Source organism: Thunnus maccoyii, chromosome 15 (genome assembly GCF_910596095.1).
Source record: "Thunnus maccoyii chromosome 15, fThuMac1.1, whole genome shotgun sequence".
NCBI lineage: Eukaryota > Metazoa > Chordata > Actinopteri > Scombriformes > Scombridae > Thunnus > Thunnus maccoyii.
The window spans coordinates 27,997,899-28,023,606 of NC_056547.1; the positions used below are offsets into that span (position 1 = coordinate 27,997,899).

Consider the following 25,708-nt stretch of genomic DNA (forward strand, 5'->3'; position numbering starts at 1 on the left):
AAGGTTGAGAGTTCTTTATCGTCCCCTCCAAACCCTCAAACGCCAGGCCCTGTGCTAAACTAACAACCCATGAAAGGCCAGATAGCGAGGGGATGCTAATCCACGCAGGGGCCTTGAAGAAGAATCTCTGTCAGTCAGACACATCAGTCCCTTGTTTTCCGGTCTCGAAGCGGCCGACCCTGCGTGGGAAGGTCTTTACATTCCCCTCAACTTAGTGACAGTGAGCTCCTGTTTTCCCTGAGGGACAGTTCTGCACTCGTCATGACTCGGTGCAAAAGTTGGAGGTCATACAAATGTCGAGAGAACCTCCGAAGTGAATACCAGCCCGCACTTGACACAGCAAACCCTTGTTCAGCTGAGTTTTGTGATGCTTTGACAGGCAAATGGTTAGAGCTGCAGGATGGCTCGATCGCAAGAAGAGATAGCGACGCTTTGATTGGCACGTAGGCATGGCAGCAATGTGCAGGGAGGTGACAGTTTCTAATGTGTTTGTTTTTAAGCTGACTTACATATAGATTACAGTCGGCGGGAGTGAGCTGTGATTGACACTGGTGCGCCACAAAAAGTCTTCTGTGGGGAGTGTTTGAGAGCAGGAAGGAGGAAGTGTACGTTTAATGATTTGATGGAGCTAGTTTGGAAAATCTCATGACATCCGTCAATCATGTAAAATACTGTTTATACTAGGATAAATAAATCCACGGAGCAGCCGTAATACACAGTAACATCTTTCTTGTGGCAGTGATGAAAATCATTCAGTCACTGACAATAAACTTTGGAGAGGAGTTGGGTAAGTGGTGCAAAAATGGAGCAAATTGGCATACAGCGCAGCTATTAGCTCTCCTCTGTGTGCAGCTGTACACTGCTGCTGCTGTCGTTTCAATGTACAGTAAGCTCCCATCTCCATAACGCTGTGTTTTTTCCCTCTTTCAATCCCGACACAAAGCACCTAATCGCTGTAACCCTTCTTCACTCCGCCCTCATCCCATCCCCTCTCCCATGAGACACTTCCTGATTTTACAAAATAAACAGTCTGCATTGAGGCAAAATCCACAGCTGAAAATAGTGGAACATAATAGCAAAAATATTGCTCCCCGGTTATGATATAAGCCAGTGTTTGCTGTTTGTTGGAGTGGCAGTCGGGCCTCAGATAAAGCCTTAATCTGGATCAGTGGTAATTATGCTTGCTCACAGACTGTGAGAAGTTCCTCATTATTACAAGCGATTGGATCCTGATGCGCCTTTTGAGTCCTCCTCGTCGGAAACAGAAGAGGAGCTCCCGCGCCCCTAGATTAGGTTAAAGCTCCAATTATGTGGTGAAATATTCAAATCCTAGTCTGCAGTGATTTAGGAGTTCATTGCTGGGTTAGCGGAGATAGCTGCGCGAGTGAGAGGGCTTAGCTCGACAATGAATAACGCTTCATTGACAGTGATGGTGATGAAAAACGAGCCTGGCAGTTTCAAAGACAAAATAAAGCATTAGCGCTCGGTGTGGCCGGCGGCTCCGTCTGCTGTGCAGTACACGACCCAGCCTGCAGATATTAGCCACATTACAGCCATGATCCAACGTCGCTATTCATCACAGGTGCTGGCTGCTCTTACTGCTTCTCCCTTTCTGCATCTGTACACACGAGCCAGTCTGCTGATGTACTGCACAGCGCTCATTTCTACACTGCCAGCTTATTTTCTAATGTCGCAACTTGTCTAATTTGTTTAGATAAATGTTCTTAAATGAAATTAGAATTCCCTGGCAACTTCCTTGTTTCACTCTATTGAATTATGGGACTCATGTAATTGACTGAGATTGCGGGGGGGGGGGGGGTGCTTGAAAAAAAAAAAAATCCAACTGCGAATTATTTCACCCCCCCCCCCACCTCCTTCCTTAGCTCCCTCTTCTCCACCCTCTTCTTCCCTGTCTCTCTCCACCCAGAGGGAAGAACAAGATAAGTTGCTTTAATATCAGCCACCGCCAACCCCCAACATATGTGGATTGTGCAAACACATACTCTCTCTCTTTCGCACACTCACACACACACACACACACACACATCCATGTGTTGGCACCTACACCTCCTCCTTTCCCATCAGATTGGACGTCAATCAGTGGAATGTGCGTCCGTAGTGCTGTTGTGTTGACTGCAGCTCGTTGTCTGTGATTTAAGCACGGTCCTAATGTGCCTCTCACTTAACCCCGGATCATATTTAATGATCTCTCTCTTTCTCTCTCTCCACGCTCTCTCCCTCTCTCTCGGGTGGCCACACAATAGATTGTCTCCCCATGACAGTGTCCAGCAGCCATGCTGCTAACTGCCTAACAGTAACAACCTCAAGGGGATTGATGTGCTATGAGGCAGAGGGCTGCTCCGGCAGTATCCACAGTCACTTCAGAGGGCTGCTGTGTTCAAGCCCTCTCACATTAAAATAGCTCCTGGGGTTGGGCTTAGACTGATATTGAGGTTTGCCAACATATTGAGCGTATATTGGATTTTCAGTAAAGAATCTGGTATTAGTCGGTGGTTTTTCCACCTGCTTCTTTTTCTTCAACAGCTTCAAGCATCTGTAAAACCTGCTTCACCCTCCTACACATGATCATTGTCTGAGCTCTCCCTGTCTAGAAATCATGTCCTCTGTTACTTTTAGAGAATTAAGGGGATTTTAATAAACACATGCAAATAAGAAAATGGGCCAAATTTATATTCTACAATTTAAAGGTTAAAGATGGTAAGGTTTTTATAGGCTGAGTTCAGTATTTCTATTCTTGGTTTGTTTAAATTTAACTACTTTTGGGCCAATAAATACAGGATTCAGCATTTCTGCACCAGAATCTTATTCCTGGCAATGTGGAGAAGGAAGAATTTAACCTGTATAATTTAACACTTAATTGGATTATTAAATATAATAAATTTAAATAATAATAATTTGAATATGTCTGACTCAATATTCAAAGGAAATGTTGGGAGAATGGACTCATGAAATCAGCATTTCTAAAATCCTGGCTATGATGTTGTCCTATGATTATCCTAAGATTTTTTTTTAAATTAATGCAGAGGAAAACCTATTAACACTTCAACAAAAAAGATGATGCCAATTTGTAGTGTGACAGTGACAGTGACAGTGGCCGAATGCATTCAGAGTGCAGCCAGAGTACATGGAAAGATTAACTAAAGCGTAGTCGGTGGCTAGGTGTAGCTAACCATGCTGCTAAGATCTGGCAGCTCTAATGCAATGCATTGTCCTATTCATTTTAAGATAAATTCTCAAATAATAGCCTCTACCCCAACCGCAGAGAGAACAGGCCTCTTCCTGTTTTTTGATGTGCACCCAATTTAATTTTCCATTAATGCAAACTCTGCAAATTCTTTCATGTTTATCTTTTGTCTTTTATATATTGGAATAAATTACCTTTGGACTAAGTTATCTTTGCATAATAAAGTAACAAGTAACCACAAGTAATTGTAAATTGGAAATAAGTCTCTTTTATTCTTGACATTTTTGTGTTTGATTTGACGTTCTCATAAAGTCAAATAAACCAAACTAAATTTTTGTCTAATGTACTAATACATAGCATTTATAAAATGAGTCATTACTTAAACAGTTATAAGAAGAAATACTGTTTTCATTCACTAATTCCAATTAAGTCTACTTTGCTGTTTCTTCGATCTCTGTTAAGTGAACGAAACTCAACACTTCCTGTACAGATGTTTCACATTAAAGGGGTTCCAGCAGCATAATTCCACCCTCTCCTGCTTTTTATGTGAAACATCTGCAGGAAGTGTTGCATTTCATTGACTGGAGATCAACATCGATCATAAAAACGGCAAAGTAGAAGCAACTGGAATGAATTGTTGCACTGATAGAATTACTATTGTGGAACTGTACATTATGCTTTCCACTCTGACACAAGTAAAATACAGAAAGGCAAATGATATTAAATTTAGCATAAATGGATTGATTGCATAACACCCCTGTGACCAGATTTTATTTCATCCTCTTTTTCTGTCTACTCATCTGAAAAGCTGCAGAGTATATATGTGTATGCTCTCTTAGTTCCACTGATAAAAGTTAAAACTGGAAAATCAGAATTTAAGATTGAATATTAGTTTCTGTCCAACTTTAATATTACCTTTTTTCGGGGTTTGACAAAGTGATGTAATAATTTATTATTTTTGTCTCAATTACTTCTTCTTTCAATTGCATTTATTATTTATCCTTTTATGCAATACTTATTTTAAATTGCAAAGACTGACACCAAGGTTTATTGTCATTCTCCAAATAAAAGCAAAAAGTCACATCTTCAGCCACATCATATCAATAATATGTGCTAGAAAACACAAAGACGAGCATGTTTTCTCACACTCTGATCAGCCTCTCCTGTTTGTCTGTAAATCCAATTTGCTTTATGCTACTGAATTCATCGTTTATTCTGAATAAACAGCCTAAGTGTCCAAGGAGTTTGTTTGGAGACACAAAGCATTCTTTATCAGTGTCTTTTTGCAGTTGTATTTATGATCTGAAAATAAAAAGAATATGCAACAATCAATTACAGCTGCACAAAGGCTTTGTATCCGTCTCTCCTGAGGCCTGTGAATTATACTGTGTACACTCCTAACACATCAGAACCTTTCTGGAAGACTGGGCAGTGGCACAAACCTTTTTGATGCTGTCAAGAACACTTTTGATGTAGTCATTTATGGATTGTTTATGTGCTCTAGCTCTATCCAGGCCAAGCCAGTTACATAATGGAGAAATCAGAGAGAAAACAGTGGCCAAACAAACACTAGTATGAAAACAACAGGTATACAATACTTTGTGAAAAATGTTGTTACAATTAAACACTAGAGCTGATATTATCGTTCAATATTAACTTATCACAGATATATGTCGCCCAATAAGTAACAAGAAATTGCAGTACAGAAATGCCAAAAATATGTTTGAGGTAGTTAAGAAACAGTGTCGCTAGTACATAGTTTGTCCATCTGTTCCACCCTCAGTTAATTTCTTTTGGTGGATTATTTTGTTGATCTAACGCAGGAAGTAAGCTAGTAGTGGGCCGCATGGCAGAGTAGCACACTCTGACACAATCCACTGCAATCCTCTCATTTGAGCCCTCAGAAGGCATCGCCTGTAACTAGATTTGACGTTTTATGGTCTAGTCTTTATTAATGTCAGGTTGTTTTTTTTTTATTATATGTTAAATTTAATACTCGTTGAGTTCTATCTAGTTTAAATGGATGGATGTTTGGCTAATCAGTCTAGTAGCATCAAATCTGTCACCTGGAGGATTGTAGGCATATTTTTGCTGTTAAAGTGGCTATAAATGATATGTATTATATAACAATGTATAAAATGACAATGTGCACATGACTCTGCAGCTCCCCTCGGCTTGTCTGGCTGCAACCTTGCTGTTATGGTTCACTCAACGCTCTCATAGCCTCATTTTCAGCTGTAGCAGGCAGCTGTTTTCAGAGAAAAAGCTCTGAAAAGACACTGTACACTACCTGCTCACCACCAAACGTCAAAGAGACACAGGTAGCTGTAGTCTAGCTGGTGAACATAGTGGAGCATTTAGCAATTAAAGAGACAGGTATTTCCCTCAGGAGTTGGTAGAGACCAAAAACATAAAAAACTATAGGAGGTTGAATGGACTTACATTCACTCCAAATACAACTCCAAATGAATAATGATGTTGCTTTGTAACTGCTGAATGTGGAAATAATCAACTATTTGCTAACAAGTTCAAGATCTCAATTTAAAAGGTGATGATGTGTCTATGTTGTGTTCACAACTTGTTTCTGCTGCCCCCAAGTGGCCAAAAATGATAATGCAGGTTTATGAATATTTAGATTGGCAACTGTATATACTTATACAGATTTCTATTTTTTGTTTGTTGACAGTCATCTTCCTTTTTCATTGAAACACAAGGAGGATAGTACACCACCAGAGAGCAGTTTTACAATTTATTTTTCAAATGTAAATTCTCCCACTCAGAACATATCTTGGTCACAATTCTTAAAGAAGCAACTTTAATGAATCCTTATCTAAATGTTTTTTTGTATGTTATGTGTTTATGTTACAGTAAAATATGGATATCTGCCAATATATTGTCAGATTTTTAATCTCTTCAATATTAGTATTGGTCTCAGAAATCCAGGTTCTACTTTGTAATTTAAATGTCTGTCATACAGATTGAAGGATAAGGCTGTATTATTCTCATTGTCAACAATCACATAAAAAGATCAAAACCAACAATATGTCAGTCCATCTCCTATTATTTCTATGTTTGTTCCTAATGAAGACGTAAATCTTTAAAAATAGCTCACAAATACATAAAATTTCATTTGAAGAAAAGGCTCACTGTAATTTTTAGCAAACATTCCTCAAACTGTAGGAAATAGGGCATTTGTTGGGGACTATTTTCAGGTATATTAAAACACATTTAATTCTGCAGCAAGTATATCTGTCAGCAGGACGGTGTGTGTGAAATTGAGTTAAAATAAACTACAGTATCTGTGTTCATGGTAATAAAGGAACATATCTAGATGAAGAGGAACATGGTTAATTATTATTTTTTAATGACCACAATGACAGAAAAGATGAAAATAAAATCTATTCTTTATTTGGATCCCCATTAGCTGCCACTAAAGTAGCAGCTACTCTTCCTGGGGTCCACACACAACAAAACATAACATATATAACAATATACATAAGACAGGTAACAAGTCTCAATAAAAACATGTTCAAGACAAGTAAAAATCAAGTAAAAAATTAAAACATCATAACACATCAAATTGCATTCCCTCGTGGTTGTTCAGGTCGGTTAATTAACGTTAGCGTTATTGTTACAGGAGACCTCTTATGTTATTCCTTATAATGTTACAATGTCAGATGTTCGTATTAAACATGGCCAAAGTGTCAAATGATGAGGTAAACATATGTAGAAGTAATCCCTGTGAGCAAAAAGCACCAGCTTAAGACTGCTCTGAACACTCTTGTTTCCAACGTTCTTTCTACTTTCAGCCTGAGCTGACATTTCTTTACATGGACATCTGCTCAGCTAACATTATGGCATTTTTCCATTGTTTTGGAGGTAGTCACGCCGAGCCATGACTCAAATCGAGCTGGTATGCTATGAGTGTTTTTCCATTACACAGTTAGGCAAAGTAAAATAAGTAGTTTACCTGTTGGAGGTATGCTGGTTGTCTGCAGCTCTTCATCAAACACCATCATCACTGTGGCTGTTTCTGCTTGTACTATTCCTCCCTGCATTATTTCTAACTGATCTGCTGAACAAAATTCAGCGAGGAACACATTCGGTGAGGAACACATTTCATTTCCTGTAAATTCTTCACAACAAAAGTCTCTCATTATTTAGTAATTTAAAAGCTTTTAATATGAAGCAGTAAAGCAGGAAAGGTGGGGTTTGAATCGGCGGTAACTTAACACAACTTTGATACGGCTGCCCCTCAACAGGCTTCCAGCTGGCCAATCAGAACACAGGGAGGGAGCCTTAAAGAGACAGGAGCTAAGACTGCCTTTTAAGAGACAGTAGCTGAAGTGAGGAGCTGCAATAAAGGGCCAGTATAAGATAAATACATTTTTTGAACTGTGAATTATGCAAAGCTACTCTAGTGGTGTCCAATAATAAAAATATAGAGCTGGAAATGAGCATAATAGGTCCCCTTTAATGTGTTTTTTCAGTAGTTTCTTAAAACTTGCCTTACTGGATGCTTCAATGATCATAGTTCCACATTGTGATGGCCCTATACATTACAGATCTGCACACTGCATCTGTTCTGGGTTTTGGTTTGACTAGATAACCCCTAGTAGCCTGCCTGGTAGTGTGACTATGTTGATCTCACACATAATTTATTTGTGAGTACAGACAATTTGGTTGCTTACTACAACAGATATTCCCAAAGAAACCCATTAGATTGCATGCCAACCTCTCCCCTACTCCAAGCCATGAGAAACTGGCATGCATTCTCTCTGTACTCTGCCTCACACCTAACGGACAGGGCAGTGCGAGCCTTGCAGCTTTATTCTGAGCTATTTGGATCTTTTTTGGCTGCACCCAACCAGACTGCTGAGCTATAATCAAGGTGAGATAAAACTAGTGCCTGTGTCACAAGCACTCTAGAGGCAGGGGTAAGAAAAGGGGGACGTCTTCTGATGCATGATATTCCTCCACCCATTTTCTTAATATTTTCAATATGTTTCTCCCATAATAGCTGCCCGTTGAGTGTGACACTAAGCAAATTTGCCTCTTGAACCTGTTCAATATCTGAGCCTTTGAGTGATAAGCACAGCTGATAAGCATTATTAGTGGCTTGTTTGGCCCTGAACAACATCCTTTTGGTCTTTGCTACATTCAGTAATAATTGCACTTCAGATCAAAGTGTGTTCCTTAACTCATGTTATTTGATGCAAAATATATAGTTGTATCATCTGCAAATAGAGTAGTACTGCACTTATCCAAAACATAAGGCATGTCATTAGTAAATATTGAAAAGAGGAGCGGCCCAAGGCAACTCATTAAAAAACACAGACTGCATCCTATTGGATAAGTAGCTATTCATCCAATTGATGAATAGTCAACTGTGGTCTATAAGTAAACTACGTGATCTACGATATCAAACGCTGCACTAAAGTCAAGTAATACAGTGCCAACCATTATTTTTTTGTCAGAATAAGATAACCACTTGTCGATCATCTCTGTGAGTGTTATGCACGTGAAGTGATCTGCCTTATGCGCATGTAATTTTTTCCATTAGCTTGCTTAACACTGGAAGAATACTAATGGGTCAGCTATTGGCAGCTGAGAAACTCTCCTGTTTGTTTTTCAGAAGAGGTACCACCTTGGCAGATTTCCAAATGTGGGGTAATAACTCCCCCGTCACACTCTAGCTGAAAACATGACATATTGGCAATGAAATTATATTTGTTACAGCTTTAAGTAACTGTTCATCCAGATTAGCCATACCAGCTGATTTATCATTGTTTAGCCTAGCAAGTAGTTTTTCTGCCTTTCCAATTTCTATAGGTTGAAACTCAAAAACACATTGTTTCTCATGATAGAATCAGTTATTATTTGATACGACATACTGTGCCACCTCCACTAGGGGAGCCTATTTCCTTTCTTAACTTATCAACTTTGTCCGCAAAATGGTCATTGAAATGTTTTGAAATGTCCTTTGCTTTGGTTAAGAAAATTCCATTAACCTCAATGAAATAAGGTTCATTGTTCTTGGCTCTACCCATTATTTCATTCAGTGTTTTCCAGTGTTACCATCATTTTTCCTCTCCTGAATTTTGTTTTGATAATATGCTTTTTTCTTCTTTCTGTTTAACTTTGTAACTTTATTGCTCATTACACAGTACATTTGACACTTTTCAATTCCCTTAAAAACTATTGCAGCTTTTTTCAGCTTGCCTCTTTTACACATACACTCCCTAAGTTCTTCATCAATCCATGATGCTTTATCAGTGCTAACTGTAAATTTTCTTAATGGGACATGTTGGTCAGCCACAAAGAGAAATAGTTCAGTAAATAACTTCAGGGCTTTTTCCACCTCATTTAATGCCAACACTTGGTTCCACTCAACATTTTCTTACAAAATCAATTTCACAAAATGTTCTATATGACCTCTTATACAGTACTTAAGGCCCAGCTTTGGGAGTTATAGCCATATTATGATTGGTAAACCCCACAGGGACAGATAATACTTTAGAGCATAATTCGCTGTTAGTAAATATGTGGTCAATACAGGTTGCAGATGTTTGCCCAGTATAACTGTAATACACTCTAGTTGACTTGTTCGCCATCTGAGTTAAATTACAAATGAGTGCAGTGCTGTTCAACTTTTTTCTCAGTGGGCATGTCAGTGGGCCGACAGCCAACATATATTAAAGTCACCAAGGATAAATTTTACCTTACCAATATCTGTTACCTTCATCAGCACAGAATGTAATTCTTCTGCATGATACTGAATTTTTTGCCGATATCCAATATGCCGATATTTCCAACTCATTGTGGCCAATTGCCGATGCCGATACCGATATATGCACATATTTTTTTCCAGCTGGCTGAGGAGACTATTATGCATGCAAGCATAGATTATAATAAGTATAATGAAGAAAGACAATATATGAAAGAAGAACTTAGGAAGACTGGAGTTCAGGAGCTCAGCGTTAAAACTTAAATGAACCTGCCAAGTGGGTGGAGCAGTAGAGTTTTCTTTGAGTTCATTAGACAGACAGGATTAATGTGAAGGATTTAATCTCTGGTCCACACTCTGGAGCAGAGGGTGGCGGTAATGCACCTAATACACTGGTTGTCAACCACTGTTATAAACCAAAAAGTTTTTCTTTTCCAAACAGAGTGATACATCCTGTCAGCCGAAGTGTTTCATATTTGTGCAGCCGAACATAGAAGCTCCTCGACGGACTGTTACACCGTGATGGTCCCGTTCCTTCCTCTGCAGGCTCCACTTCACTTGGCTGCCCGTCAGACCCGTTGCTTCTTCTCACTTTAACCTGAATAACAAACTGAGGCTCGGTGCTCCGGTTGGGTCCACATGGAGAGCCGGGGCTAACATTAGCTGGGAGGCTAGCTGGCTGTGCCTCCCTCCAGTCATGCTGCGGCTAGCCTCTCAGCTAACGTTAGCCTCGGCTTTCCATGTGGATCTAACCTGAGCAAAGCCCCGGTTTGTTATTCAGGTTAAAGTGGGGAGAAGCAGCGGGTCTGATGGGCAGCCAAGTGAAGTGGAGCCATGCGGAGGAAGCACCGGGGTGACACAGTCCATCGAGGGAAGCACAGTCAGGCGGTGGAGGAGAAGGCGACATATCGGCCTCTCATAATTGTCAGGATTCGCTGATGCCGATATTTCATTTTAAAGCTTTCATCGGCTGATACTGATGACGTGCTGATAATATTGTGCACTTCTACATATTGCACACTTGCACTTCGGGGCCTATAGACACTGTCAACAAGAATCTGACGAAAGAGCCTCAATACAAGGAACTGTGGGAATATGGTTTTGTATATATATATTGCTGTGCCTCCCCCAAAAATATTCCTATCATCTCTAAAAGGTTTTATAGCCTGGTATAGCTATCCCCATGTCTGTTATTAAGTAGTCTAAATGTGTTTCGAGAGACAGCAAGTATCTTGATATTTTCACTATTACTTAAGCTAGATATTTTATAAACTTTATTTCTCAAACTCCTGACATTAAAATGAGCCAGTTTTAACACTTTGTTCAGTAGGTTCAGTACCATGCTTTTCTCAGTTCATTTCAACCAATGATCTAACACAGTTTATATCGTTGAGTGGGGACCTTCTCTCTGCTCATCACTGCTCTTTGGCCTCACAATCAGGCGGTCGTAGCTGATGATAGCATAATATTCTTACCGAGATGTATTAGTGTGGTTGTTGTTTGCAGGGCTCACACAGCTATTGCTGTAGAGTTGGCCCAAACCAATCCTTCAAATATCTGATTATAGAAACCATCCACAATGTAAGACTGTATGGTAGTAGGGCTATTTGAACACACTAACAATGTCATGCAAAATGTTCATTAATTCTTTGCCAGAAATCAAAGAAATATTCATTTCACATATGTCAAACAGTGTCAAAGCTCTCTATACAGTCTGTGTAAGTTGTACATGTGAGTCACACACAGGTGGAACAGAAGGTAGTAAAAGGTTAAAAACCACATTGAGGTCTTGAACCAAATGTATCAAAAGAAATAGGAATACAATAGAAACACTGTTTCCTTGTGTGGTCATCTTGAAAGCCCAGTAAAAGTCAGGAAAGGTCAAAAGCTGAAAAATCATAAGATGTTCCAGGTATAAAGGTCAGAGCAGCAACACATCTTGGCTTTTCAGGTGTCCAACTTGTATCCACAGTAGATTCTGTACAGGCTGTTGGTGTGTGTCACCTCCTGCTCTGTGAGTGTGTGTGCTGTGTCCTTGCTACATGTGGAGACTCACTCATGTAGAACAGATGGGCTGTTCCATGTAAACCATCAGAAAACAAACAAATGATCATCAGATGCTCTACCCCAACCATCAGCCAGCACACTACGGCTCTCCCCCCGCTACACCCAACCAATTCCCCAACTGCTGCTCATTCTCCCAGCTCTCTGTCTGGATATGTCCATCATGCTGTCTTCTTTCTCTTTGTCCTCTCCCTCTTCTTCTCCTGGCTCTCGTGGCTAATGGCAGAAGCTAGACATGACATATACATAACTTATTGCTATTTCAGCTATTTATCCATTACTTTTAGCTAAATCTGTCAAGCCCTGTTGGACTTTGTTGTTGCAAATTTGCCATGTTTCCAGATCTCAGTAGTGTTGTGAGTACATTGTTACCCATACTGATAAAAGTGATGATGGCCCAACTGACAATAATAATAATAATAATGATAATAATAATAATAATAATAATAATAATAATAATAATAATAATAATAATAATAATAATAACTTTATTTATATAGCACTTTTCTTAACAATGTCACAAAGTGCCTCAAAAAAGAAAATAAAACCAGACAAGGCAGATAAAAAGAAAGTAGAGACAATACCAATATCAAACATTTCCCAAAACTTTTACAAAGAGCAAAGTTTTAATAAGAGATTTTTAAAACGCTAGTGAATTAGTGTGTCTGATTTCAGCAGGCAGAGAGTTTCATAGTGTGGGAGCTCTAATAGCAAATGCCTGATCAGCCTTAGTCACCAACCGTGACCTGGGAGTACCAGCAGAGCTCTATCTGCGGATCTTAATAGCTGAGAGGGCACATACCAGATAATATGCAAATAAGGCAAATAAGACCCAAGCTGTAATAAACTGGAGTTATCCTTTAAAGAACGGGTTCACAATTTTCAAATCTGTCTTAAAACAATAGTCAGTTGCTCAAATGAACACTGAAACAGGTTTTTCCTGCTGTAATCATTCCTCCTGTTCATACTGACCATTAGAAGATCCCTTCATAATGCACTCACAATGTAAGTGATGGAGGACAAAATCCACAGTCCTCCTTCTGTGCAAAAATGTAAAAGTTTATCTGAAGCTATTATGAAGCTTCAGTCGTCCAAATGAGTCAAATCAAGTAGATATCTTTCAACGTTACAGTCTTTTTAGTGCCAAAGTCCCTCTTTTTGTTACTATGCTTCTAGAAAATTTGAAAACCTGTCTTTTAAACCTAATGCTGTTGAAAGTTGTACAAACTCTGTAATGATTCCTCTTGCCAACATCTAAAATAATAATCAGAATATATCAGAGGTGGATGACATCAGCTGTCATGTTAGCTTTAATCAGAGGCCATTAATTAATAAAGTGATGCATCAGTCTATCCCTACAGTAGCCTACACATCAGCTCCCAGCCTACATCCCCCCTACCCCACCCTCATTTACTTAACTTTCCTCCCTTTCATCTGTCATTTCCTCTTTCTGGTGTCTTACAGCACTTTCACTTCCACTTTTTCCCCTTTCTGCACATTGCGATCCACTCTGTCTTCATTGCTCCCTGGCTTCCATCCCCTCCCCGCTCCCCCCCAGTGTTTGTGTAGGTTCTGGACCGTCTAGATGTATTAATGGCACCTCTGGCTTCAAACCGCTCTGTGCTACCTGTCACAGCTCTGTTTCTGCATCCCATCATTGCCAAAGCATACCACTGACACTGTTACGCTCATTATCGCAGGCCCGGCCACCCGGCTCAGCTCAGCGTATTCACAACAACAATCCTGCCAGTGTTTTTGAGAGCTCAGGTCTTATGGAGCCTATTTACTGTATGTAAGTGTGACACATATAGAGCAGAATGAAGAGAGTGCACTGAGGAGATCATTAGCAGCAGTCTGTGCAATGACGAAAGTAGCTGCCTCTTCGTCTGACGCCTTATTCTGTTTGTTTGTGTGTATGCGTGTGTGTGTGTTTTACAGAACTCGAGTGCAGATCACCGTGTGAGGCTGGACCTGGGCCTGTGGGACAAGTTCAGCGAGCTGGCCACTAAGTGCATTATCAAGATCGTGGAATTTGCCAAACGAGTGCCTGGCTTCACTGCGCTGACCATCGCGGACCAGATCACGCTCCTGAAAGCTGCCTGCCTGGACATTCTGGTGTGTGTCGCTGCTTTTATTTTAGAGAAAATGTATTGTCAACATTTGTCCTGTATAATTATGAACACATTCACTTTTTATCATGCTGATTTTAAAGTTTAGGTAGGCAGTCTGAAGCGGGAATGGCGGTTTTCGCCACTAACAATCTACTATAGGGAGATAATTGGTGAAGGTGAATACATTGAATGGCTGTTGCTGAAAATACACTGACTGTATATAGTATCAGAAATGGATTATAATTTGAAGGTGTTGGTCAGTAATCAGTCTTTTTAAGTTGGCAGTGACCTCAAACTCCTTAAGCCAATCAATATGTTTCTTTAGCTTTTCACCAACAATGTTCGCCAAATGTGTATTACATACATAGACTGTGTAAAAATATGGACAGAGTTACCGTGATGTCACCTGTTGGTTTCTGAAGAGCGGTTTTGAAGCTCAAAGTGAACCGTTCTGGCCATCGCCATCTTGGCAGTGTGTGACGCTGTGTAACTCCCTGCCAATCAAAAATGGGCAAAGAGGCGGGCCGAATGGCTGAAACAAGCCACCTAGCAGCTGGCGGACCTGTCACTCAAAGCAGCCATGTCCTTCATTATGCATAACTTTATGGCTTAATAAAATTTAAACGAGTGAGTTATAAAAAAATTCACCCCCCATACAGTTGTCATGAAAGGGGAAATTAGTTATAGAGACCTAAACTGTTTTTTGTACCAGGCTGTAAACATGTTTATTTCTGCTGTAAAGTTGGGCATTTTAAGAGCTTTTGGAGCCAGCCTCAAGTGGCCATTTAAGGAACTGCAGTTTTTGGCACTTCCACATTGGCTTCATTTTACAGCCCCAGAGATTGCCGCTTGATTACATACTATAAAAAGTCTAACTTTGTTTTGATTATGTTGTGCATTCACGCAGAAATAATGACATTAAGGGTCTTCAGTATGCATTTGATGCATACATATGATATTACGATAACTAAGTAGACTACCATGTAATGATGCAAAACAGAAAATGAAAATATGAAAATAAAGCTAACACATACCGTGCAAAAAGTTAGCATCCGCACCAGTTGCTGATCCAGGAGAAGACATGGAAATAAGGTGCAATATTGTTCTTGAACTGCAGGGGGAGCTAGTTAGCCTTGGATCGTTTCCTTTTAACAACCGTACAATAGTAAGTAACAGTAGTAGATAGTAAATACAGTAGTTACATTAATTTCTTTTTGCTAAACTGTCAAAATAGTGCACCGTCAACATTAGTGAGGTGTATATTTAATAATACAATTAATTGAATGGACTTGGGAAACACTACAAAACTCATTTAGCTTAGTAGTGATAGCAAGTTAGCTAAATGGCCCAACCCACTTCTAGCTAATGTGACGTTATAGCTGCAGAAACTCAGATTAGCTGAAGGACATGGTTTCACCAAAATAACACTCATCGTTTTCAGTGGTGGTAACATAAAAACTATCCAAGATTAAAATATAGATTTATAGATTTGTTTTGGCCCATAACTTCTGAAATGCTTGTTCTAGATGCAAAATTATTTCTTGAGAATGAAAGCTCTTTTGTGACCTTTGGGAACTGTTTAGGCAACAGCATAATAACACTTGATTTGGTACAAACACATTGCATTTTCAAAAAAAAAAATCCACCGATCTTTGTCAGCTCTTTCTAGACCATGATCCAGTCATCTACAAACTTGGCATACATCATCTCTGGACTAACAAAAATTGGTGACATTTTGCTAATATTCTTAGTAATGATAAGGACATGGCAATACAGCTCGCTTCACTTTTAATGTTCACAAAGTACTTTTTGATAGATACCAATACTTTGGCTGTGATTGTGGCACTGGACAGCCATGTGCTAATGTTAGTTAGTGCTGCAGAGTTTGATAGGTGTGCTTATGTGAATTTCACATTTCTGAAATATTCCAAACATTTTGAATTAACAAATCAATACACAGGCTGAGCAATGTGTTGGCATATTTTCTCATATGTCTGCAAAGTCATTTTCCTGCCTTTTCATGTACATTAGTCATTATACTGTAAACTAGTTTCCCTTTAACAAGATGCACAGTTTGGATGCTTCTTCAGAGCCTAAACTCTCCTATAATATTCAGTAATGAACTAAAAACCTTCCCAGAGCTGTTCACTGCAGTGACATAACACAGTTACATAAACATACTTGTCTACTGGATGGGGAGTTGTCTACTTCACTATATTCTAATATTTATTTGCTAATTTCCCTGTTGTTCCTCGGTGTATAAGAATCCATGAATTCATTTAGACTCTGTGGTGAGTCAATAGCCTCAGATCTCCAGGGGATTGGTAGGTTTAACCTCAAGTTCGGCTCCCATCAGACCAATCCTCAACCCTAAATGGATGACCTACTCAGCTGGCCAATGGGAGTCAGGAAGATCCGATTAATTGATCATACTAGTCAATTCAATTCTTCATGTGGAGTAGCTGTCTGTAGCGGAAATTAGATTACACACACAGGCACATTTTTTCAGACGCTAATCTCTTTTTGGGACGGTCGTCTGTTTTTTTTAATACTAGGCAGTCCGTCGCTCTGCGTTTGTTAATGATGCTGTGTGTTCTTTATGGAGTACAGATGCGGAAATATCTGCGCTGTCGGGTGAATGTTTGTTTGTTATTTAGAAGTTGTTAAGTGGAGCGATGTACTGTACTAATGTAGCTGCAGTAATGAGATGGAAAAAAGGCAAATGGCTGTCTCTCTTCCTCTTCTGTCTCTCTCATGCATGCTTGGCTGTTGTGGGGTACTACCGGCGGGGGGGGGGGGGGGGGGGGGGTTGATATGATTAGCTTTCATTGCTCAGAGGAGGAAGGAAGAGAAAGTAGGAAGAAAGTGATGACAGGCTTGTTATTTGTCATATGGTTTTAGTTTGTGACCTCAATTTTAATACAGGGTTAAATTTTCCGTACCACTTGTACTATAAGTATTAGTAGAAGCTGTATGAGTAGTTTTATATTATCTCAACAGAGATTGTCCCATTTTCTTAATGTGGTCAATTCTGGAAAAAACACTGGACATACTTTTTGACATGGAAATGGTAATCCTAATATAATAACCTAATATAGTCTGTAGTATGTTTTTTTTTTGCAAAAAATGGCTTTCAAGAGCTCTACAGAAAATTGATGAAAATATGTGTTTTTTTAGGCTGATTATTATACCCCTGTAATCATTGGCATGGACCAAACATGCACCAAAACAATGCAGATACTGCTTTTGTAATCTTCACAGAGTATCTACTCTACTCTACTCTACTCTATCAGAGTACCCATATATATATATATATATATATATATATATATGGGTGTATACGCACTTATGAGGTGTATAAAGCAATATCAGGCTATTAAACTGAAATAAACAGGTTCAAACAGAAAAACAAACAAAAAGATTTTATCAGATCAGTTTCTGAACAAACGTCAGATTAGTGACACTGCGGTTTCAGTTTTTCAGTGTGTGGACTTATTCAAAAAATGCTTGATAACTGCAGAGTTGATGGACTATTCTTACAAAACTTTTATTAATGACTTACAGCTGCAGACTGGATAACTTATTAGAAAATATGAAAAAGTTATAAGTATTTATTAACAGATTATCAACATTTATTTCTGCATTATGGCAAAAAGAAAGGATAAACACCAACCAAGGGCATTGCTACAACCTGGCAACCCAAATGTTGTTCTTAAGAATTGCTTATAACTGATGATGATGATTATTATTATGATTATGACTATAAAGCATTATTAAATGATTTATTAACAATCAATAAAGCCATTAGTTAAAAAGTTACAAATGATTTATAAACAGTGGTTTATTAGAAAGGGGTTAATTCTCTATGCAGCCTTGTATATGTGCCTCTAAATGACATAAAAATAATTAGTGAGGAGGTGACATGCAAGATGATCTACATTTTGGTGAGGGAATGCAAAATCTATGATTAATGCATGAAGATGCATATCAATGTGAGTTGTAAATGCAAAGTGGCGAAATCCTATCCAGATACAACCTGGATAGATGAATGCTGATGAAATGAGGAATAGTTTGCTGTATGTATTTTTATTTGTTATTCAGGCTGTGTTTAAACTGGTTGGGTGTGAGTGGCATTGCCATATTAATAGATGGATTCGTTTGCATGGACTAAGTCATACTTGTCAGATGTGACAAAGCAGTGGAGTGAACTCCCAGGGACACAGAGGTGAGGAGTTGAAGGCCGGCTGTGATGACTTTCTGGCTCTCGCTCAGTCATCAACGTCCGCTCACCAGCACATTTCTGTGGTGAAGGGCGTAGATATTGTGCACAAGGGCTGGGTGAGGGAGTGTCAGAGGAAAGATCAAACACTATGTGTGTATATGTGTGTATGTGTGTGTAAGCGTGGGCCTGGCCAGCCGGTGCGAGTCACCGCCAGTAGCCATGTTTTATTCTGTTTCATGTTGCAGACACGCCTGCCACTCACTGTCAGAGCCAGCCCACTCAAATGGCTTCAAAGGCTACAGTAGGCTTCACATCCACCATCAGATGCTTCATTAGGTGTACACACACATACACACACACACACAGACACACACACACACACACACGCATTGCACCAGGGAGACCCAAAGGTTATTCTCTTTGAGTGTGTAGAAGGTCATTGTTTTGGTTGTACTTGTTGTCTCTGCTGCTCTTTATGGGAAACTTGTTAGACCTGGTTCAGACTTCATTCTAGAGCCTGCCTGCCCTCATCAGCAGGTTGTAATTGTTAGTATGTGTGGGGTCAGACTAACATATCAGGAAAATAATAGTCTGAAAGTTAAAAAAAACAAACACATTAGGGGTACTCTGTTTGTTAAAGCTGCAGGGCAACTGGATTTTCTTTGTGCGTCTTTATTTGATTCCTGTTAAAGGCTTTGTTCACCCAAATTACAAACACACAGAAAAACTATTTTTATCACTTTTTTATCACCATCACTTTTAAAGATACAGTATTTCATTTTTGTGGCCACTTAAGGACAGTAGAACAAGCTAACCTAATAGAGTTGTTATGGCTAGCATGTTAGCAAATAACAGTTTTGTCAATAGTCTTTATTCAAAGATATCAACTTAAAGAATATTTTATACCTTTAGTAGCGCACATCTGCACAATATGGACAATTGCGTCTATTCAACATCAGAAATGCAGTTGTTTGGTCTCTAAGAGGGCTGGATGGTGGAAACATCACCCAATAAGAATAAGCGTGTTCCTACAGTGTTTGCTAAACTAGCAATGAATCCCTAAGGCCGCATTCAGACCAAATCAGGCGGTGCAGCGAAAACACCAGTTTTCCCTTTCATTCAGCCTGATCCAAAGGACAGTTTCAACATGACTGTGTTTATGAATTATATCATGGCCACTGAGAGTTCTCCATTCTGATTGGCTGGCAGGTGTCTATTAATTTCTTGTAACCGGACAGTATAACCTCTAGAACTCCAGTAAAGTCTAGCTCTTGCTGTCCTTACTAAGAGCTTGGAGCATGGGTCATTTGTATAATGAATAAAAAATAGATGACATATTTGATATTTTGTGAATATAGACAAAATCAACTAAATCAACCAATGGTACAAGGAGAAAAGAGAAGACTTTTGAAATTACGTTAGCCACATCATCCATTACAGCTACAAACGTACTCCTTGATGGGTATCATTCCATACATAACTAATGTCTAAATGTAACAAGTATGTAAAGAAGAGGGCACAAATTTTAGCATTTTCTGTAAAGTTTTGTATTATTTTCTGATTTGTTTTATAGATTATAGCTGGTGGAAGACATATGCCTTTGGTTTCCTAATTGGTTAGACCAAGCTGTGAATGATAGAGGGCAGGTTGTTATGTCGTAAGTAAGAAACTATGTCTTGTCTCGGTTATGCAGAAGTTCATGAATTTGCTCTATTACCACAAAGAAGATCAATAACTTCCACAGTGAAATGCCAATCTCTTTCAGTGCTGACTTTTACTGTCCAAATGTGGGTTTTAATGCTTTGGGGTCTGAGGTAAACACTAAATCTTTATCAGTTTTTGTCACTGAAAATGTTCAACTAAAAGATATATAGTGCTCCCTTAAAGGGAAACTTCTGGATTTGTCAACCTGGACCCTATTTCCCCATCTTTTGTATCTAAGTGTCTAAATGGGACAACAATTTTTGAAACTGGTCCAGTATTGAATGAGAGCACTACAGCTGGCAGCCGTGAAACGGGCTGTAATCTAATCCGTACGTCCACTAAAAGTGCTTGTTTTTCCCTCTGACAGGCTCAGATTGTTATTATAAGTGTTCAACATCATTATAGAAAGGATCATACAGAGAAATAAAACTTTTTTCTTTACCTTTCGCTTGATCTGGTCTGTTTGTTATTGTGTCTAAACCAGTCTCGCTCAAGGAGAAATCTCGTTCTGAAATCTCGTGAAAGTTGAGTGATTGCAGGAAGACAACAGTGGAAACATGAGTGAGAGTTGGAGAGAGGAGTGCCGGGAGGAGTTTGTTGTGTTAGAAAACAGAAAGCGTAGCTTAGTGTTATCCAAAAGATTTTCAAAGTCATGGCTGAATATTTAGCTGATTTTGACAGTGTGACACTGTCTTTCTGCAACAACTCAACTCTCACAAGATTTCAGAGAGAGACTTCTCCTTGACCAAGACTTGGTTAGACACAACAACAAATAGACCGGAACAAGCGAAAAGTAAAGACAAAAGTTTTATTTCTCTATATGGTCCTTTCCATAATGTTGTCAGACACTTATAATAACAATCTGAGTCTGTCAGTGGCAAAAACAAGCACTTTTAGTGGACATACATTGACGGGGAGCTATTGCCCCTAAGGATTACATTGCAGCCTGTTTCGTAGCTGTTGGCTGAAGCACTCTCGCTCAATACTGGGCCAATTTCAAAAACTGTTTTCCCCATTAGTCACTTAGACACAAAATGATGGGAAAATAGGGTCCAGGTTGAGAAATCGAAGTTTCCCTTTAATGTTTCCTGTCCACTACATCCCTGCTGACTGAGCCTGTCTCTGCCTTCCTTCCCTCCCTGTCAGATCCTGCGCATCTGTACGAGGTACACCCCCGACCAGGATACCATGACCTTTTCGGACGGGCTGACCCTCAACCGAACACAGATGCACAACGCTGGCTTCGGCCCGCTCACCGACTTGGTGTTCACCTTTGCCAACCAGCTGCTGCCCATCGAGATGGACGACACAGAGACAGGCCTCCTCAGCGCCATCTGTCTCATCTCCGGAGGTGGGCGAGCCAGGGCAGAGCACTGGGCATTTAGTGAGGGGAGGGGAGGGGACAGCAGGAAAGAAGGACAAGATAGGAACATAACTCACAGAGAAAGCAAAGGACACGAATATCAGTGTCAAACACTGCATCCCAATCTTTTTATAAGTTCAACCAAACAGTTATATTCCCTTCTCATATTGTTTCAGTTTAAAGTCCAACTGAAATCACAGAGAATGTACCATTCTGCAGGGAAAAAAATCATATGAAAGTGCTTTTAAAATGTATTATTTGTGTTTATGATTACTGAAAGGAAGAAAAAGGGTCTTTGGAGATACTGTAAATCTGAAATTGACAAACTGAGACGGTAACTTACAAGCTAACAACAGACAGTGTTTTGCTAGCAGTAGTGTTGAAGAATAAAGACAACACCATTTTGCATCTAAAATGACAGTTGACCTTCGCTGTGAAGTTTTTAAACTGTTTCATGCTACGGCTGACTAGCTAATCAGCTCTCTAGCCTGCAAACTGACGTTAGCAGGGTCGTTTTCAACTGTGGATATTCATCCATCCATCCATCCATTTTCCGCCGCATATCCGCGACTGGGTTGCGGTGGTATCAGACAGAGTAAGGAAACCCAGACATCCTTCACCCCGGCAACACCCTCCAGCTCCTCCTGGGGGATCCCAAGGCGTTCCCAAGCCAGAAGAGATATGTAGTCCCTCCAGCATGTTCTGGGTATGCCTTGGGGTCTCCTATCAGATGGACGTGCCTGGAATGTAACGCGGTAATGTGGTAATGCGGTAATGCTGTAATGCAGTAATGCGGTCCAGTACAACGCCCGCATTACTGCTGAAGCTGCACCGATCCGCCTGTCAACCTCACGCTCCATCTTTCCCTCACTCATGAACAAGACAGCAAGATACTTGAACTCTTGAGGGCAGCAACTCACTCCCCACCCAGTAGGAGCAGTCCAAGTTTTTCTGGCACATTTGATTTATGCAAATACTTCAAAACATAAACCAAGTAATAACATTTTTTCTTACTTGCGAAAAATTGAATTCATAATCAATTAAAACACACTGGGTTTGACTGCTACAGCCTTACTTCGTCTTGTCGTGGTTAATGTTAGCTAATGTTAGCACATTTTAGATAGAAATTGCTGTGTATCTGACATTACTGAGTTAGTTTGATGGCTTCATGACTTCTCTCTATTTGTACTTCTGTTCCTCTAGCCTACATTTCAGCGTGTCACAGATAAATTTGTCAAAAGTTTTATCACAAAACAAGAGAATCTTGGCAAATGACAAAAAATTGAAGTTCCATTTTTTTTTGTAACTACCAACTGTTGCCATTATTTTGTCTTTAAAAGATACATAATCTCATTAGTGTACAGAAAGACATGGTCACTGGTATTTGTAAAGACAGGCCCCCATCATGAGACCAGAAGCTTTTTTTAAATGAAAAAGCACAGGACATGTCATTTACAAATCAAATCTGTATGCTGCAGATGAAAGAACATGCAATGAAATATCAGTTGGACTTTTTAGAAGTCTGAGGAGGCAAAACTCTGATACGTTGTACATAAAGCTAAGATTTATATAAAGATTAAAAAAAAAACATATTTTTGAGTATTCAACATCTTGTTAATCATCTTGTGACCCCTTCAGGGGATCTGACCCTCAGGTTGGATACCACAGGTGTAAAGTATCATTTATTGATAGCTTCAGCCAAAGAAACATCAGTATCAGTCTGTAAAATCCCACATCACTTTGCAAGATGGATACATCAAATTAAAGGCTTTTTGCAGCCTGATTACATCATATATTTAGCATAAATTCTGATTTAAAGATATAAACAGACTTGATTGTGGAGTCATGGGGTACATCAAGTGGAATGAATAAACAGATCCACTCCACATTCAAACCATGCTCGACTGCTTTCCATTCAACATAGTCAGTGCATATTGATTCCTCCAGTTAAATATTGAGTGGAGCTGTAGCCCAGTTTGGGATGAAAGTAAACCAGCCTCCACGGGAGTCTGAAACCAGGTCAACCACAGGTTGCTATGAGTGAGGCAGCACTATTCTAGCTGCCGAACGTAGAAGGATGATGTACAGGTATGTCACAGCAGTGTCGGTTGGCTGAGTGGAATGTTGAGCGTCCCTCCCAGAGGAAATGAACCTGCTCTGGTTTTTTTCCACAGAGATACCCGAGGCATGACTGAGTCCCTCATGTCAGGCCAAGCACACATTAACACACAGGTCCCTGTCTTCCTCTCTCTCTCACACACACACATTAAGTTTTACTGTACATCCACCAAACCAAAAGTTACACAGCCTCAGTTCTCATTATCACTTCCCTCTCTGCCCTACTCCTCATTCTCATCTGTGCTCGGGCTCCATCGCTGCTGGGTTTTCATTCAACAATATATGTTTCTATACTGAGTCCCCAGAGCCTTGGCAAATATTACAGGCTCTTGCATAATCCATGGAAAGTGCGAGACACCTCTGATTGCATCAGTAATCACACACCTTGACTGAGACGACTGCTGGTCCAGCAGCTGAGCAGCTGATTTCAGAGCACACACTGCCACCTTATGGTGCAGGTTGTGTGTGCTCTAGAAGAGACCCCAAATGAAATGTAGTCCTCAATGTGTTACATGTGACATTTTAAAATTAGACTGTTCCTGTATCATGTCTGAGTAAAAGCACTGATCTTATTTATTTATTTAAAGTAGGGCTCCGACTAATAATTCTTATCCTTGTAAATTAATATGCTGATTTTTTTTTTCATTTAATCAATGCAGTCTATAAAATGTTAGAAAATACTGGAAAATGCCCATGACATTTTCCAAAAGTCCAAAGTAATATTTTCAAATTACTTTTTTTGTCCAAACAAAAGTATAAACTCCAAAGATATTAAATTTACAAAGATATACCAAACAGAAAAGCAGCAAATCCTCATTTAAGAAGCTGGACCCAGCAAATATTCTGCTTTTTTGCATCATAAATACTAATACATGATAAATACTAAATGGATAATAGATTAGCAAAAATGTTCTTAAATTTTTTTTCAATCAACTAACCAATCGTTTAACCCCTTATGTACTTAAGTTTCATTACAAATTTGATCTGTGCAGCCGAACTTTGTTCAAACTCACAGAACATTTCCAAATACACCAAATATGGTGGGGAAATGTGTATTAATTGACAGACAAGACATCTAGAATATTCACATTTTATGAAATAGTGCATTCATAAACAAGACTAAGAGTCTGCAGCCAATCTAGCAACTCTCAGAGGCTGAACTCATAGATATATACACGTAGGTACGGCATCCAGTCTTTGAGACGTGCCTCAGTAGCCGCCATATTGCAGCGGAGATCTGTCTGCTTTACACATGTAGAGACGTTTGTGCTGCGTGCTACTGAGCGAAATGTTAAAACCAACGAACGAGGAATAACATCATAGTTATTTCACAACAGTCTACTGTCACCAACATGTTGAATTTAATATACATTTGTCATTTTGAAAGATGTGTTTAATCTTGGTGAACATATTGTGGAAACTCAGGATGGTATTTACAACCATCACTTTGGCTTCATATCTTTAATTGTGAGCAGCTTTCACAAACCCAGCAAAAGTCCAAACTCTGCAACAGCAGAGTGGCAGTTTGAAAACTGCTCTGTACTATAACACTGTAAAGTAGTGTTGTTCAAAGTTGAATAATAATTGCAGTAGGCTTTCCAATTGTGGAAAGTAAAATATATTTTTAAAATTAAATTGTGGCTTTTGCTTTCTGTTTTTTTCCAAAGTTACAGTTTAATGCTGGAGCAGCTGATAACAGCACAGCCAAGAAAAGATTAGCCATGTGTTAAAACAGGGCTAAATTTCATAGAAAAGTTTACATTTTTTGGATTAAAACCTTTATTTTAATAGCATATGATGACTATATTTTCAACATGTAGCCACTTTTACAGGATCTCCCCGACAGGTTTCTTGGCAAAAACAGTCCAAACAATGTCTTACATTCATCACAGTGTTATATGTGGGTTTACACATGAGGTGCCACTGCAGTAATGGCAGCTAAGCAGCTTGTCTACTTCCATTTATAACCCAGATCTGTCTATAGGGCTCACATACTAGGGGTGTGCCCGAATACAAATACATTATTCGGCAAAGCACAAATAATGGGTTTTTTACAAATATTTGTTTCATACAAACTACCTTATGAAGGAGGTCCATACACTAGGTCTAATATTTGTTAGTTAGATGTCTGTCTGCAATGAGGTGATGAGTAAAGTTTTAGCTCAGTAGTCAGCGCAGTCGTCTATGATCTGGG

General features: G+C 39.4%; 1 protein-coding gene across 3 annotated transcripts in view; it reads left to right on the top strand.

Moving 5' to 3' along the window:
• LOC121912520 (retinoic acid receptor beta-like) overlaps positions 1-25,708 on the top strand; it is a 224,467-nt gene that overhangs the window by 189,408 nt on the left and 9,351 nt on the right. For all 3 annotated transcript variants that reach the window (XM_042434668.1, XM_042434669.1, XM_042434670.1), the window contains 2 exons: positions 13,935-14,111; positions 21,180-21,384. In XM_042434668.1, coding sequence (XP_042290602.1) covers positions 13,935-14,111; positions 21,180-21,384 — 382 coding nt within the window. The remainder of the gene's footprint in view (positions 1-13,934; positions 14,112-21,179; positions 21,385-25,708) is intronic.